General features: G+C 44.2%; 1 protein-coding gene across 14 annotated transcripts in view; it reads left to right on the forward strand.

Annotated features, from left to right (window-relative positions):
* The window catches only part of fbrsl1 (fibrosin-like 1), a 1,000,035-nt gene that overhangs the window by 934,221 nt on the left and 47,301 nt on the right, over positions 1-18,513 (forward strand). For 9 of the 14 annotated variants that reach the window (XM_059994617.1, XM_059994619.1, XM_059994621.1 and 6 more), the window contains one exon: positions 15,890-16,161. In XM_059994617.1, the coding sequence (XP_059850600.1) occupies positions 15,890-16,161 (272 nt within the window). Of the gene's footprint in view, positions 1-15,889; positions 16,162-18,309; positions 18,471-18,513 lie in introns of all 14 variants that reach the window. The other 5 variants (XM_059994620.1, XM_059994624.1, XM_059994625.1 and 2 more) reach the window with 2 other exon arrangements.

Raw genomic sequence — 18,513 nt, forward strand, 5'->3', positions numbered from 1 at the left:
AGTGAGTTTGTAAATCTGGTGAGGGCAAAGGTTGTCGGGAATGGCAAAGGTGGAATCCTGCAGGAGAGGTGTGGGACAAATGGCAGATGAGTGCAAGGGGTGGCACGGGTGCAGGCACCAGGCAAGATCATTTGATTCCAAATAATTGGTTTATTGATCATTAGAGAGTGTCTCTCTGGTGCTTCCCACTCCCTCCCCTCTCCCTTCCCCTTTTCCCAACTGTGATTCCCCTCTCCCTGCCACCTTCCCACTCTCAGTCCATAATAGAGACCCATGTCAGAATCAGTTTATCATCACTCACATATGGCATGAAATTTGTTACTTTTGCGCAGCAGTACAGGACAATACATAAATCTATACAGTACTGTGCAAAGGTCTTGGGCATCCTAGCTGCTTATGTGTGCTTAAAATTTTGCATAATCGTGTAGTACAAACAGTGGTGGATTTGAACAAGGTGGCTGGCCCTGTAATAGTATTAGACTACCCTCAACACTACTGTGCTAATTATCAAAGATTCAAAGTACATTTATTTATCAAACTATTTATGCAGTATATAACCCTGAGATTCGTCTTCCCACAAAGAGCCACCAAACAAAAAAAAACACCTTTCAAAGAAAACATTACACGCCCAACACACAAAAAAAAACAAATTGCAGAAATGACAAAATTGAGTGAAAAACACTAAATATAAAACATCAAACCACAGAGTCATTGAAACAGTCTAGGAATATTCAGTTCAGTTCAGTTCAGTTCAGTTCAGTTGAGCACTGAGTCATTCATTGACTGCAGGCCACAGAGCTAGTCTGCCCCGATCAAAATCACACCAAGTGACTGTAAAAAAAGAGAGGAGAAACTAGGAGCAGATCATAACATAAACTATGGAGTCCAGTCCACAAACTGGGTTGATTAAACCTTGCCCAAGACTCAAGTCTCCTACAGCATTGAGCGAGAGAGAAATTGGTCAAATGCAGGCACTGTCATCCAGCAGCAGCGAGTGAGAGGGTGAGAAAGAGACCAGTCACATGCTGGGCACCATCCCTTGGCAGCAGCAAGCGAGAGGGAAACAGACCAGTCACATGCTGGGCACCATCCCTTGGCAGCAGCGAGTGAGAGGGAAACAGACCAGTCACATGTAGGCCGACGACACTAAGCACCCACTCACCTTCCACTCTCATTCTCGTTGACTTCAATCATATGATTTTCTAAATGTCTTGGTAGTATTGTGACCTTGGCATTTGATTCTAGCTTTTTCCATTAAATAATGCCACTGTAACTGGTCTCTGATACCCTATTTTTACATTAATTCATTTCTAACAGCAATATGTTGCTATCCAATCCACTGCGACTGTTTCAATTTATAAGGGAGCTTGGAACTTCATCCTAAATGCATTTACTTTTCCTGCAGCTGTTACTTTTTTTTAAAATACAGCCCATCAGATTGAAGGGATTTGTCAGTTTTTAGAACTTATTTTACCTTCTCCAGTACTTTTATGCACTAATATTAATTACGAGTTCATTGTTCTTACTAAATCATTGCCATCCCTTTACTTGTTTTGTCTATTGTGCATCCCAGCTTGGCACAACATTGTGGGCCAAAGGGCCTGATCCCGTGTTGTCGATTTGTGGTTCTAAAAACAAAGATGCAAGAAGCACTTGGCATGTCAGGCTGCACCTGTGGCAGGGGAAGCAGAGTTGATGTTTTAAATCAACGTTCCTTTATCAGAACTGAGGTGGAGAGGGGTAGTAGTGGGGAACGGAGTGTGGAAAGTGGCAGATGGATCAAAGGGAATATCTGTGAATATGGGAGGCTGAATATTTCTACTGTTTATGGAGCTGCTTCATTAATAAGGACACAGACAGAGGGGAAAACACACAAAGGTGAATTGAAAAGTTGTAGCTCAAACCCAAACCAAAAGGAAAATGTTGGGAGTGGCAAGCCGATCAAATCAAGTGTATGAAGAGAAAATTTGAGTTATTATTTTTGACTCCATTTTTTTTCTCTCCCTCAGACTCTACCAGATCTTGTGTGCATTTCCAACGTCCTCCTTTTAGTTTCAACTTTCATAAGCAATTCTAACCTGCATTTCACAGCTTTTACATGCCCCTTTCTACTTCCTTTATTAATTATCTGTATACACCTGATACCCTCAGAGACCCTGATCTTAAGCTATATGGTATGTTTACTTTGTCCTATTAATCCCAATGAAAACAAACTTATTTTCTTATTTCCCAGTTCTACTGAAGGAACTTTAACCTGAAATATAATCTTGGTTCCTCCTGCCACTGATTCTGTCTGATCTGCTGAGTGTTTCAAACATGTGCAAGTTACTTTTTTTTTGTTTTTTTAGAATTATCTTCAGAGTAATAAAGCACTACAGCACAGGAAGACCAACCCATCTAATCTGTGCCAAACAATAATTCTGTTTAGGCCTATTCGCCTGGACCCATAGCCTTCCATATCCCTCCCATTCATGTCCTATGGAAACTTCTCTTAAATGATGCAATCAAACCTGCACCCACCACTTCTGCTGGCAGTTTGTTCCACATTCGCACTGCCCACTGAGTGAATAAGCTCCCCCACTCCGAAGGGTTCACCTTCAGTGTTTCACCTTTTACCCCCAACCTATGACCTCTCGTCTTCATCTCACCCAACCTCAATGGAAAAAGCCTGCTTGCATTTACCTTCTATATCTTCATATCCATGTACTTATCCAAACTTCCATTAAATGTTGAAATTGAACTCGTATCCACCTCTTTCCCTGGCATTCTCACCGCCCTTTGAATCAAGACGTTCCTTCTCGTGTTCCTCTTAATATTTCACCTTAACTCATTTGTTGATTCATCATCATCATCGTTGTGTGTAATGGGCGATCATGGTCTTTGACAGTGATTGTTCTTGGCAAATTTTTCTACAGAAGTGGTTTTCCAATGCCACCTTCTGGGCAGTGTCTTTACAAGACTGGTGACGCCAGCCATTATCAATACTCTTCAGAGATTGTATGCCTGGTGTCAGTGGTCACATAACCAGGACTTGTGATCTGCACCGGCTGCTCAAACGATCATCCACCCCCTGCTCCCATGGCTTCATGTGACCCTGATCTGGTGGGGGGGGGGTGGGTGGGTTGAGAGAGGGGCTAAGCAGGTGCTACACCTTGGCCAATGGTGACCTGTAGGCTAGCAGAGAGGAGGAGCACCTTACAACTCGTTTGGTGGAGACATATCTCTACACTGCCACCTGATCTGTTGATTAGAATGTATTAAAATAAATGAATTTTTGTTTATCCCTGATCAAACCTTTGCCATTTTTAACCTACCCCCTTTATAATGGCTTCAACTTTAAGTTTAGAACTTACGTTTCTAACTGAAGTATTTTCTGGTTGTCTTATGGCAAAAGGTAAACTGCTGAAAGAATTTGGTGGCTTGGGCAGCATCTGTGAAAGTAAAGAAATGATCAACGTTTCAGGTCAAGACACTGCATTGGCCCTGACCCGAATTGTTGATTATTCTTCCCACATTTCTTTTTTAGCTCCAGATTCTAGCATTTGCAGCCTGTTGTGACTCCATGGATATTTTGTATTTGGATCTTTTTGTTCTGCTGTCTAACTGGCAAAAGTACTGGTTAGAAATTAATCCCAGCTGGGGCATCAATCCCATTACCTTCATTGTAAGATGCTTTTATATTTACTTATAGAACAGAGAGAGGTGCCTGCTTTAAGAGCACACCTATCAGTCTTGTTCCACTACTTTTCCCATGAAACATAGCAGAATTAGGCCATTTAGTGCATCAGGTTTGCTCTGTCATTCATCTAATTTATTATCCCTCTCAACCCAAAAGGTGCCTTTGACACCCTTAAGAATTAAATACCCATCTTCTTTCAAGACCCTTAGCTCCCAGTGGAGCATTGGCCATCAATGACCTCCCATCTCCAACGTCCTCACAAAGTTGATGGCATGGTTGGAATTCATCAACATTTTTGTAATCTATTGTATCCACAGTACAGGGGATTAGCCTGCAGATCTTCTCCAGAGCCCTGTTGGTTAACCTTACCTGTTTTCACCTCTCACAATGGAAATGTAGGGTTGGACTTTGAGAGGCAAGAAACAACTTAGCAACCTTCACTTTAAATATTCCCAGTGATGGCCTCCTTGACCATCTGTGGCAATGAATTCCGCTGATTCACCACCCTCTGGAGAAATTCCTCCACATTCCTATTCTAAAAATCAATGATATCATCAAAACCGATTAAAAGCTGGATTTTTGTAGAGATAATCAAATTTATAATTGAAGAAAAGCTATTTGTCTGTACTATAACTGAAATTAATTTACAAGCAGAAACATTGCATTTGGGGGAGAAAAGCAAGCAGAATGAGACAAAACAAAGCTAAGAGACTGGTCTTCCAATGTTAGTTCTGCAAGTACCTTTCGAATCAGGAACCTTTCAACCTCTGCTTTCAATATACCCAATGACTTGTCAACACATTCCACAGATTCACCACCCTCAGGCAAAAGAAGTTCCTCTCACCTTACTTATGCTGACAAGGTCGGGTCAAGCTCAGATTGTGGCAGAGAGCTATGTGGCAGCAGTACCATTTGGCGCCAGGCCATTATGCCATCTCGAAGTTAATGTTCTCTGCAGTCAATGCTGTTGGGGACTGGGGACTCATAAATTATTCTAACATTTTATTGTGTCCGTTGTTATCTCTTATCTCCAACTATTCTGATTCCACTTCCAGACTGACCAGCTAATTTAATACCTCTCCACTTAACTCAGTATCATATTTTGTTTGATAATGCACCCATTAGGTATACTGGAATATTTTTTCAATGTTAGGGGAACCATATAATTCTTTGCAAATGCAGGCTGATATAATTATGCAGCCATCCCATTACTGTCATTCTTGTTCTCCTCAATAATTGTAACCTAAGGAGAGATTTTTTTTTGGAAATATTAGTTTATCTTGGACTAAGGGAAGTTTGGACTTGTCTATCTATTTATGATACACATCTAAGGTAGATGAGAACATTTTACACCATAGTCAGAAGTTCATATTAGCTTGAGTGTCTTATTTATTTGAATCCTGCTATCAAATATAAATGTGCACTCAGTAGCCACTTTATTTGATCTACCTATACACCTCATTTACGCAAATATTTAATCATCAAATCATGTAGCAGCGACTCAGTACATAAAAGCATGCAGACTTGGCAAAGAGGTTCATTTGTTGTTCAGACCAAACATCAAAATGGGGAAGAAATTACCTTGACCATAGAATGATTGTTGGTGCTAGACAGGATGGTTTGACTATCTCAGAAATTGCAGATCTCCTGGGAATTTCACACACAAGTTTACAGAGAATGGTGCAAAAAACATCCAGTGAGTGGCAATTCCGTTGGCAAAAACAATTAACCACGCATTACAACAGTGATGTGCAGAAGATCATCTCTGCATGCACGACACATCGAACCTTGATGTGAATGAACTACAGCAACAGAAGACCACACTGGATTCCACTCCTGTGGCTACTTTTGTTCAGTACATTCCTGTATCTAATAAAGTGACCACTGAGTATAGTTCATTGAGTTCTCCAATTTGCCAAGACTGGCATCCATACCTGACTGTGTTCTGTAATTTTAGAAATGATTTTGTCAGCTTAAATCAAGCTCTCTTTACTTTCAAATATCCAAAATACTGGAAAACTGCAAAGCTAAATTTTTACATCTATCATTAAATTACTCCAGCTCAAATAGCTTAAAACCACACAATTATCTCATTAAAAAAATCAGTTTTGCATAGTGAAGTATAATGTACTTTATCAAACAAATTAACTGCAAATTAATTTACTTTTTCACTGCCAACAGTAGAAAATGATCTCTCCTCCAGAAAAGACACCTCAGCTTCTTTGAACGTGTTTAGACAATTTAAAATAAAATCTCAGAAAACTCACATCACAGATTCAATCCATTCTATCTGTTTAGGCTGAGAAATGGCCCCAAATTTAATCCTGATTTTCAACATTAAGCCTGTGTTTTTATACTGTAGATCATGTCTCCAAGTACACATCCAAACTTTTCTTTTAAGTGTAATCAAGATTTCTGCTTCTATTGCCCTTTCAAGTAGTTTCAGACTCCTACAGCCCATTTGGTGGAAAAAAAATGCCTCATTTCTCTTCTGATCTTTCCACCAATCATTTAAAGTCTGTATTACATAGTTTTTAACCTCTCTGTTAGAGGATTTTTTTTTTCCAGTTTGTTCCTTCTGTAATCCTTCACAATTTTTAATGTTTTCATGTGTGTAAAGGGATCTAGGAATACAGATCTATAATCCATTGAAGGTGGCCTCACAAGTAGATAAGTTTGTAAAGAAAGCTTTTGGCACATTGGCCTTCATAAGTCAAAGTGTTGAGTATAGGAAATGGGATGATATGTTGAAGTTGAATAAGATGTTGGTGAGGCTGAATTTGGTGTATTGTGTGCAATTTTGGTCACCTACTTACAGGAAAGATGTAAATAAGATTGAAAGACTACAGAGAAAAATTACAAGGATATTGCTGAGACTGGAGGATCCAAGTTATAAGACTGAATAAGTCAGGACTTTATTCGTTGGAACATAGAAGATTGAGAGAAGATTTGATAGAGGCATGCAAAATTATGAGGGGTATTGATAGGGTAAAAGTAAGCAGCTTTTTCCACTGGTTGGGTGGGGCTACACTCAGAGGTTATGGGTTAAGGGTGAAAAGTGAAAAGTTTAAGGGGAACATGGGGGAAACACCATCACTCAGAGGGTCAAGAGAGCGTGGAATGAGCTACCAGCACAAGTGGTGCATGTGAGCTCAATTTCAACTTTTAAGCCAAGTTTGGATAGTAAGGATATGGAAGACTCTGGTCCTGGTGCAGATCGATGGTCTAGGAAGTTTAAATAACTTCAGGATAGAGTAGATGGGCTGGAAGGGCTGCTCTCTGTGCTGTACTTTTCTATGACTGACTCTATGCTATACCACCATGAAGAATGCTTACCAACGTGCCATCCCATGCCTGTGCGTTGGAAGGTCAGATCACCCGGCTGTACTTCTGCTCTTCACCTACAGGCAGAGTCTAAAAAATGCAGAACCAGTGGTGGGGACCAAGAAGGTATGGTCAAGAGAGGCAGAGGAGTGCTGATGGGACTGTTTTGAGTTGGTGGACTGGACAATATTCAGGGATTCATCTTTGGATCTGAATGAATATGCCTCAGTTATCACCAACTTCATCAAAACCTAACTAGCTGAACATGTGCCTTCGAGAACATACTGGATATTCCCAAACCAAAAGCCGTGGATGAACCAGAAGATCAGTAGTCTGCTGGCATTCAAGACCGGTGATCCAGAACTATACAAGAAGTCTAGGTGCAACTTATATAAGGCTATTCTAAAAGAAAAAAAATCCAGTTGAAGTTAGAGATGGAATCAGATACCATGGATGACTTCCTCGTAGTATTTCCAAATTGGGTGCTTAAAAATGTGTGAGATCAGATGAAAGACTTCATCCTGTCATGACTCATGGCAATGGCCAAAGTCTGAAAGATGCTTATCTGGAGTATTTTATTTGGTGATAATTCTGCCGTTATAACCTCTGACAACGATCTTCTATATGAACTTGTGATTTACCCTTCAAGAGCTTATCAAGCATTTGCCATCTGATTAACTTAACGAAAATCGTTAACTGAGTCCTAAAGAAGGGTCTCGACCTAAGAGGTTGACTGTCTATTCATTTCCACAGATGCTTCCTGAGCTCCTGAGTTCTGCCAGCATTTTGTGTTGTTTTGAATCGTCAGCATCTTCAGAATCTCTTGTGTTTAGGAAGAGATGTTGTTGTGGTAGGAAGCAAGTTACACAAGATGCATTAATCATCTATAACGAGAACCATTTAGAAATAAGTCAAATGTTCAGCTGCCTAAATGCTGCAGAAACCATCAACAATTTTCAGTATTCGCTGAAGAAGTTGTTGGCCTTCAGCAGAAAGAGCAGAGAAGCACCGTCTACCATCAAAAACAAATTACACTCATGTTTGGATAAGAAATACAAGTGACTTTTATGTGCTTTTCATTCTGTATTTTAGATGACTGCAACACAGGCATCACTTTTCCATACCCTGCTTATCACACCCCATGCTTGAGTGACTCTCTTCATCTTTCGTAAAGTTAGCTGCAAAATATACTTTTAACAAGCTTAACCACTTCCTCCGTCTCCACACCCAGGTTAGCCACTTTGTCTCTAATAGGCCCACTCTATTATCATTGCACTTCTTCTGTATTTATAAAACATTTCTGAATTTTCTTCAGTTTTGCTTATTATATTTCCATGCCCTCTTTTTGTTTTACCAATGATTTCTTCGCTACACCTTCCATCCTCTCCTACCGTGTTCTGCTGTAAGTTAGTTCATGTTGTCTGACTTAGACTTTTAATTTCAGCGATCAACTGTATTCATTATATACAGTACTATGCAAAAAGTCCTGGGCGCGCACACACACACACACACACACGCACGTGCATATATATATATATATATATCTAGGGTGCCTAAGACTTTTGCACTGTATTGTATATACTACAGTATAGAGAGTAGGAAGGTGTAGGGATGAAAGTAGTAATTTTATGTATTGCACTGTACTGTTACAGCAAACAAAAAAAATTGTGACAAATGACTGATGATAAACTTGATTCTGATATGGGTCTCTGCTGAAGGGGGCAGGGAGAGGAGTATCATGGTTGGGTGGAAGGGAGAGGGAAGGGAGTGGGAAGGACCAGGGAGACATTCTCTAATGATCAATAAACCAATTGTTTGGAATCAAATCACCTTGCTGGTATCTCAGGGCTGGATGTGTCTGCACCCATGCCCAATCCCTTTCCCCCCCCCCCCAGTCCCTGGCACTCCTCTGCCAGCTGTCCCACACCCTTCCTGTGGGCACTCCTGCCTCACCATTCCCAAAATCGTTTGTCCCCACCAGAGTTACAAGCTTTCTCTCCTGATGCACCATCAATAACTCACACTGAGACGTAGGCGAGATATCGGCTTTTATTGACTGGAAGAAGGAACCAGGAGTGAGTGTCTATCATACAAGGTCCTGGAGACTGAGGCCGATCTTCAGGCCGCAGGTCTCCTTTATACAGGGGCCTGTGGGAGGAGCCACAGGAGCAGTCAGCAGGGGCGTGTCCCGACAGGCACATAGTTCACCACATTCACCCCCCCTTCGTTTGAAAAAGTCCTCATGTAGCGAAGGTTCTTACAAGTCAAGCCGATCAGGCGGTCGAATCTGTCGCTGCGATCTACGTAGCACCGGCTGTGACCGCATAGGTGCCGGCAACATTGGCGATTGCACAGGGGACGGGGGTTGCGCGTGTTCTTGCCCACTAGGCGCCGGTGATCCCTCATGCATGTGCGAGGCGCCTGGTATAAATGCGTACGAAACGCCCGGTATACAAGAGTCGTGAGGAGTCTGTGTAGGGCCTGGTGAGTACGGTGTCACCTCTGGTGCAGGGTTCACAGTTACCGGAGAGCCTTCAGGGTAGTGGTCTGCTGCACCTGCGGGTGCCAGGTCGCGGATGGAGACCGTGTCCTCCCGCCCATCAGGTAAGACCACGTAAGCATACTAGGGGTTCGCATGGAGAAGGTGAACCCTCTCCACCAGCGGGGAGTATTTATTGCTCCTCACATGTTTCCGGAGCAGCACTGGCCCTGGGGACGTCAGCCAAACTGGTAGGGTGGTCCCAGTGACAGACTTCCTGGGAAAAGAGAATAGGCGTTCGTGAGGGGTGGCATTGGTGGACGTACATAACAGAGAGCGGATAGAGTGCAGTGCCTCAGGGAGGACCTCCTGCCATCGAGAGACCGGCAACCCTTTGGACTTAAGGGCTAAAAGTGTGGCCTTCCACACTGTGGCATTCTCCCGCTCTACCTGGCCATTACCCCGGGGATTATAACTCGTGGTCCGACTGGTAGCAATGCCCCTAGCTAGCAAGTACTGGCGCAGCTCCTCACTCATAAAGGAGGACCCTCTATCACTGTGGATATAGCAGGGATACCCGAACAGAGTGAAGAGCTGGCGCAGGGCTTTTATGACGGACGTGGCAGTGGTGTCGGGGCAGGGGATGGCAAAGGGGAACCGTGAGAACTCGTCAATAACACTGAGAAAATAGACATTGCGGTCAGTGGAGGGAAGGGGGCCCTTAAAGTCAACACTCAGGCGTTCAAAAGGGCGGGTGGCCTTGACAAGTTGTGCCGTGTCAGGACAGTAGAAGTGCGGTTTGCACTCGGCACAAATTTGGCAGTCCCTGGTCATCGTCCTGATGTCCTCCAGGGAGTACGGCAGGTTCCGAGCTTTCACAAAATGGTAAAATCGGGTGACCCCCGGATGGCAAAGTTGTGCATGAAGGGCGTACAGCTGGTCGAACTGTGTGCTAGCACATGTTCCCCGGGATAGGGCATCAGGGGGCTCATTGAGTCTGCCAGGCCGGTACAGGATATCATAGGTGTAGGTGGAGAGTTCTATCCTCCACCGCAAAATCTTATCATTTTTGATCTTGCCCCGCTGTTGGTTGCTGAACAGGAACGCAACCGAGCGCTGGTCGGTCAGCACAGTGAATCTTTTGCCAGCAAGATAGTGCCTCCAGTGCCTAACAGCCTCCACTATGGCCTGGGCTTCTTTCTCCACCGCGGAGTGCCGAATTTCAGAGCCTTGGAGGGTGCGAGAAAAGAATGCTACTGGTCTGCCTTCCTGATTAAGGGTAGCAGCCAGAGCGAAATCGGAGGCATCACACTCCACTTGGAAGGGAGCGGTCTTGTCCACTGCATGCATCGTAGCTTTGGCAATGTCCGCTTTAATGCAGTTGAAGGCCGCGCAGGCCTCAGCAGAGAGGGGAAACGAGGTAGACTTGACCAGGGGGCGAGCCTTGTCTGCGTAATGGGGGACCCATTGGGCGTAATAGGAAAAAAACCCCAGGCACCGTCTGAGGGCCTTGAGAGTGGTGGGAAGAGGGAGCTCTAACAGGGGGCGCATACGTTCGGGATCAGGCCCAATAACCCCGTTTTCCACGACATACCCAAGTATAGCAAGGCGGGTGGTACCAAAAACACACTTGTCCCTGTTATAAGTAAGGTTCAGAGCTGCGGCCACTTGGAGAAACCGTTGGAGGTTGGCGTCGTGATCTGGCCTGTCATGACCACAGATGGTGATGTTATCCAGATAGGGAAATGTGGCCTGCAGTTGGTACTGGTCCACCATCCGGTCCATTTCCCTCTGGAAGACAGAGACACCATTCGTGACACCGAAAGGGACGCGCAGGAAGTGATAGAGCCGGCCGCCCGCCTCGAAGGCGGTGTAGGGGCGGTCCTCTGGGCAGATGGGGAGCTGGTGATAAGCGGATTTCAGATCTATTGTCGAGTACACCTTATACTGAGCAATCTGGTTGACCATATCCGCGATGCGGGGTAGGGGGTATGCGTCAAGCTGCGTAAACCTATTGATGGTTTGACTATAGTCCACCACCATCCTATTTTTCTGCCCAGTCCGAACAACAACCACCTGGGCCCTCCAAGGGCTTGTGCTCGGCTCAATGATCCCCTCCCTGAGCAGCCGCTGCACCTCCGACTGAATGAAGGCCCGGTCCCCCGCACTGTACCTCCTGCTTTTGGTTGCCACAGGTTTACAGTCGGGGGTCAGGTTGGCGAACAGCGGTGGGGGAGGGATCTTGAGAGTGGAGAGGCTGCAAGTGTCGGTAGCGCAGCTGTTGGCCTGGTTCTGGATGGGATGTGTGTGTCCGTGTGTGTGTGTGGTCAGTAGCGGGGTATGTGAAGAAGTCCCACAAAACTGAGGATTCTTGACAGTGAGTGGTGGGAGGGGCCCGTCGTATACCATAGTCACACTTTCGAGATGGCTCTGGAAGTCCAGCCCCAATAGCACAGGTGCACACAGATTAGGCATGACCAGCAGTTCAAAGTCCCGATATACTGTGCCTTGCACCACCAAAGTCGCTACACAACCCGCCCGGATGTCTGCGGACTGTGACCCAGAGGCCAAATGGAACCTCCGACTGACCGGCCGCGTTGCAAGTCCGCAGCGTTGCACTGTGTCCGGGTGAATAAAACTCCCAGTGCTGCCCGTGTCAAACAGGCATCCAGTCCAATGCCCCTCCACCTGGATGTCCATCATGGATCTTGCAAGCTGGTGTGGGGCGCTTTGGTCGAGAGTCACAGTGGCCAGAGTTGGATCGCCGTCGGGGTACCCGGTCAGCATCGGAGGGTCGGGGGCGGGGCATGCTGACGCCGACAAAGATGGCCGCTCACATCCGGGGTACCCGGTCAGCATCCGAGGATCGGGGGCGGGGCGTGCTGACGTCGACAAAGATGGCCGCCCACATCCCGGCATGCAAGATGGCGGCCCCCACGTTTCACCCGCAGCGCTGCACTCCGCTCGAGGTTGAGACTTACAGACCTTGGCGAAGTGGCCCCGCTTTCCGCAGCTGGAGCAGGTCGCTTCTCGCGCTGGACAGCGTTGTCGAGGATGTTTCTTTTGGCCACAGAAATAACAAAGCACGAGTTTCTTACGGGCCACAGCCGTGGTCTGGGTCGGGGAGCTCGTGGAATGGCGACTGGCGGCGGCGTTGGCGAATTCGCTCCCGGGAGCCGGCGGTGGCGGGGTCTGAGGCGTCCACGAAACCGGCGGGGAATCGCGCGACTGGACAGCGTCGGCGTTATGCCGCGCAGCTTCTAGAGCGTTGGCCTTCTCTATCGCCGAGCTTAAGGTAAGATCCGAGTTCTCCAGCAGTCGCTGGCGCATGTACACTGACCTCAGTCCCGTCACAAAGGCGTCTCGCACCAGCAGCTCCGCATGCTGTTCTGCCGTGAGCGTCTTGCAGTCGCAAGGTCGGACGAGTGTCTGTAGTGCTCGGAGAAACTCAGCGCACGATTCGCCAGGCCGCTGTTGCCGGGTAGCTAAGCGATGTCTTGCGTAGACGGTGTTCACCGGCCGCAGGTACTGTCGTTTGAGGGCGTCCAGTGCCCCTTCGTAGGTCGGCAGGTCCCGGATAAAGGAGTAAACTTTGGAGGAGACCCTCGAGAGTAGGATTCTGTGCATAACGGCGGGTTCAGTCGCACGAAGCTCCGCCAAGTACGATTGGAAGCATGCAAGCCAGTGTTCAAAAGCGAGAGCTGCGTCAGGGTCTTGAGGGTCCAAATCCAACCGGTCCGGACGCAAAACGGGTTCCATGTTTTAAAACTTCCAGTCAATAAAATTGATGCACCATCAATAACTCACACTGAGACGTAGGCGAGATATCGGCTTTTATTGACTGGAAGAAGGAACCAGGAGTGAGTGTCTATCATACAAGGTCCTGGAGACTGAGGCCGATCTTCAGGCCGCAGGTCTCCTTTATACAGGGGCCTGTGGGAGGAGCCACAGGAGCAGTCAGCAGGGGCGTGTCCCGACAGGCACATAGTTCACCACATCTCCACTGCACATTGACAAATACAGTACTGTGCAAAAGTCTGGCTGCATGTATGTATGTGCCTGAGACTTTTGCACAGTCCTGTATATTTGGAATTGGCAGTAGTGTGTACATAATTATACTGCATCTTGCTGAATTATGATTGCTTGTCTAAGTGTGCTCTTCCATTGATACTGTATCAATAGAGCTGGGATCAGTTAGCTTGTGGGCAGACATGCTGGTGCCTTTGGGGAAGGCCTGAACTTGGACCTCTTGCTGCTCCTGTTGACAGTGCTTCCTGTACATAAACCAGTCAAGCAAAATGCACTGGAGTTCCCACGTGATGCAGGCTGTGCATTCTGTGCAATGAGATGCTTTGACATAAGTCTTAATAGATCAGCTTGCTGGAGATAAATAGATGATTTAAAACTGAACGTATTCATCAGCAACCCATCCACCAGTTTGTGCTGACAACAACCAGCCATTCATCTTGCCTGTCTATAATGTCACCTCTCTTTATCTGAACTCCCCTTTTTCTTATTATTAATTTTTATTGTGCTGTTTTATCTCTGTTCCCATATCTCTTTCCCCTTCTCTTTGAAGCAATGGACAGCATAGCTTTCTTCCCCACACCACATTCCTGTATGTTCTATAGAAGCAATACCCCCCTCAAACTGGATTGTTTGTGCCTTGTAACATCAAAATTTTGGACTTTATTCCCTGGAGCCTAGTAGAGTGAGGGGAGAATTGATAGAGATGTATAAAATTATGAGGGATATAGTTAAGGTAAATCCAAGCAGGATTTATTTCACCGAGGTTGAGCAAGACTAGATCTAGAGGTCATGGGGTAAGGGTGAATGGTGAAATATTTAAGGGAAACTTCTTCACTCAGAAGATGGTGAGAATGTGGAGCAAGCTGTCAATGGAAGTGGTAGAGGTGGGTTTGATTTCAACATTTAAGGGAAGTTTGGATAGGTATGTGGATGGAAAGTGTATGGAGGGCTGTGGCCCATCTGCATGTCTGTGGGACCAGGCAGGGTGCAGAAGAAGTTCACCACGATGCTGCCTGACTAAGAGGACATGTGCTATCCTGAGAGGCTGGATAAGCTTGGATTGTTCTCTCTGAGCACTGGAGGCTGAGGGGAGATCTGATAGAGGCTTATACAATTATGAGAGGCATATGTGGACAGGGAGCATCTGTTTCCCAGGGTTGAAATGTCTTAATACCAGAGGGCATGCATTGAAGGTGAAGGAGTAGATTCAAGAAGGATATGAGGGGTACGTTTTTTTACTTGGAGAGTGGCGGATGCTTGGAATGCACTGCCTGGTGTGGTGGTAAAGGCAAATACATTAGAGACTTTTAAGAGATGTTTAGATAGGCACATGGATTTGAGGAAGATGGTGGGATATGAACATTGTGTAGGCCGGAGGGATTAGTGTTTGTGTTTTTTGATTTGCTTTTTAGCTGGCTTGGCACAACATTGTGAGCCACTGGCCTGTTCCTGTGCTGTCCTGTTCTATGTTCTATTAACTGTTTGGCATAGAGTAAATGGGCTGAAGAGCCCATTTCTGTTTCTGTGGTGTGGTATCCTGTGACTAAAATTAAACTTTAAGTGCTCTAGAACTTGGACCCTGTGCTATTTTAAGATGTTAAAATCTTTAGCTATGTTTGTAAGGTATTAATGTGTGTTTGAATCAAATGTCACATTATTTGTACAGTATATTTAACTGCTGTTAATTGTCATTTCATCTCTCCAATCATAATGTAATTGGCGAAGGCTCATCCTGATTTTAGGATTGATGACAGCTTCCAATATACATTTTCAATGTACAGTTTTACCAGAGAGTGCAACATCTTGCATAAGAGGACTGATATTTAACTGTAAACAAACCGTCCCAACCCAACCCAAAATTATTCAGAACATCAATATCGTATAGTATAGAGAAAGTGGTTTTAACTAACTGGGATAAGATCAGAAAAAAAAGTGCTGGAAAACGATACTTTGTAAGAGTGCTTGTCTAGTACTGATAATTCCAGATCACTAGAGTAATTAACCAATCTCATTAAAAATTTACTCATACCCTCCTTCCAGTCCCAATAACTCAACCGATAAATGCAACTTAAAGCCAGTGCAACGGACACACAAAGTGTCAGAGGAACTCAGCATCTATGGAGGGCAATAAACTGCGTTTTGAGCCGTGTTCCTGTATCAGGACAGCAACTTAAAACTGCAGTCACTGGCAAATTTAGCATATTTGATGGGATTTGTGACATTTAATTTTGTAAAAATTGATTAACTCCATGTTGTTTTAAACATATGTCTGCAGTGGAAATATCACTATTTTATAGCAAGAACTTGGAACATAAGTGTGATGTTATGAGTTAGGATTTATGGAGTACGTTTACTAACAATCTCATTTTCTTCCCCAGCAGCAGGAGCAGCAGTGCCAGCAGTGCTGCAAGCATCAGCCTACCCAAACACCTGCCTTCATCCCCACAGATCCATCCCCACCATTCATCCACTCCAGTCCTGCCCCTGTCAATTCCAAACCTCGCTACCTCACATAACTTCTCCCTGAGGCCTCAGACTCATCCTCACCACCACGCCATGTTTGCAACACCAGCTACCTTACCACCACCACCTCCTTTAACGTCAAACAGCCTCGTTGTACCAGGTCACCCTGCAGGACCTGGCTATTCAGGTAGGTGTAAATTCTTATTCCCCCAGGTACTTTTGTAATTGTGCAATGATGTCGAAGATTTTATTTATTAATATTCTTAGTTCCTTTTGAATTCCCAGAAAATGATCATTTTTAATTTTGAAAGTTACAAGATTTCTCTTGATATGGCCCCGCTTTACTGTTCTAAAAGTGAGAATAATTCCTCAGTACTGAACCCAATGGAAAAGAAGTGATTTAAAAGTTAAGGGGAACTTATTGCATGAACTATCACTTTATCCATGACTTACCAAATCATATTGGCTTCTGAATGTCACATAACTGAATAATGTACAAAGGAAACAAGATGTAATCAAAGGTTAATTTAGTTAACATGAAGGACTTTTATTTGGTCTAAGTGTTTTAGCATCTCAAATTAGTGATAACGATTTTCATTTAATTGCAAATATCCTAGCCTTCAGAGCTTCACATCTAGTAAAGGTTTAAGAAGTCCTCTTAACAAGTGAACGAAGTTAATTGATAATACCAATAGGAGATGCCACTGAGAAAGGTGTTGAATTTCACTTGTCCCACCCAAAGAACCTGAATTTATCTAATTAAGGGAGGGGCCGGCAAGTAGAAGAGGAAATTGAAAGAATAGATAAGTTCTCTTTGACCTCAGTTAAAAAGCAGTATTGGCAAAGCCTGTTCTACCCATTAAGAGAAAATATGTAACTCATTTGGAGAGTCCTGGATTAACAAAGTATTTGATTGCCTTCATGATATTCTGTAGTCTTAAAGTCATAATGTCATAGAACACTACAGAACAGAAACAGCCCCTTTTGCCCATCTAGTCCATACTGATCTATTATTCTGTGTAGTCCCATCGACCTGCCCCTGGACCATAGCCTTCCATACCCCTCCCATCCATATACCTATCCGAATTTCTCTTAAACGTTGAATCAACCCATATCCACCACTTCCACTGGCAGCTTATTCCACATTCTCGCCACCCCACGACTGAAGAAGTAAGCCCTCGGGTTTCCCTTAAATATTTCACTTTTCACCCTTAACCTAGGACTAGGCTCTACACTCCCCCAACCTCAGTGGGAAAAGCCTGCTTACATTTACCCTATCTATAGCCCTCATAATTTTACTATACCTCTATCAAATTTCCCCACTTCCTCTAGGCTCTAGGGAGAAAAATGTGAGAGTGGAAATTAATACACCCTTTCTGATCGAGTGAAATGGGTAGCTTATTGCAAAATGTTTGTGATGGTCATTGTAAGTATTTAGAATTGATTCCCCTTTGTGTTTCATTTTCTGAGAGCTTTGATGTTCAACAATCCTTATTCAACAAGCTAAATTATTTTTGTAATGCAGTGTCATATTTGAATAATTGTACCAAATACCAAATAAAACATTCAAAAGTAGTGTAAAATTAAATCCCACATATCCTTCATTGTAAGTTTTCAAGACATCTCCAAAAATATCTGGGAACCATTTGCCTAGAATGTTGCATTGATAATTAATAAGAATCTAGAATTTCATCCCTAGAGTTTCAATTGTAGTTTAACTACTCCATTCATTTTTAAAAGAGTAATGACATTTAGTAAGTACTATTTCAAGTGTGTTAATCTTGCAAGGTAACATAATTCAAATTGATTTTTGTCTTTGAAGCTGTATTTGATGCGATTGTCTGAAATGGTGTCAAGAAACATGTCCTCATAAGAGCACCTAACAATTTTGTTCCATTAAAGATGCATGTTTTCCGCATGCCGCTAATGTTGCTATGCTACCAGTAGAGAAAGAGATTCAAGTATTCATAAGTGTGGGTTGCTTCAAACGCCAAGATCAAGCTCTAAAATGCTACTGTAACAGTAGTCAAGCAATTACTGCTGTAGATGTTCATGTTATAGGCCAAAATGCCCTACTCCAATTTAGATTTATAGAAAATAGCACCTTCCAATGGTGCTAATTTATCTAAAAATACAAGAAACTCATTTCAAATAGTGCTATTGCTGCCTGCTCTTATGGTGACAAGTAAGTTGTCTTGACTATCTCCTTTAAAAGGTGAATTTTGTGTGTGTGTGTGTGTGTGTGTGTGTGTGCGTGTGTGCGTGCGTGTGTGTTTCTCATTTCCCCAGTTTGTTTTCTGCTGGGATGACTCATATGGTTCTCTTCTGTCTTTAGATACCAGCCTGTTGATTTCATTCAACCAACCAATCATGTATTGTCAGCCTCAGTCGGGAATTCTGATTGGTGCTTTGTCACAGGCATCTCTGTTACCTCCACCAATGAGTCCTCACGTAGAAAACCACCACAGCATGACCTGCAGAAACAGGGAATGCCAGGTGAATATTTGGCCTTTTCTTTCCAACTGACTGGCCCCCGGCC

Source organism: Hypanus sabinus, chromosome 18 (genome assembly GCF_030144855.1).
Source record: "Hypanus sabinus isolate sHypSab1 chromosome 18, sHypSab1.hap1, whole genome shotgun sequence".
Lineage (NCBI taxonomy): Eukaryota > Metazoa > Chordata > Chondrichthyes > Myliobatiformes > Dasyatidae > Hypanus > Hypanus sabinus.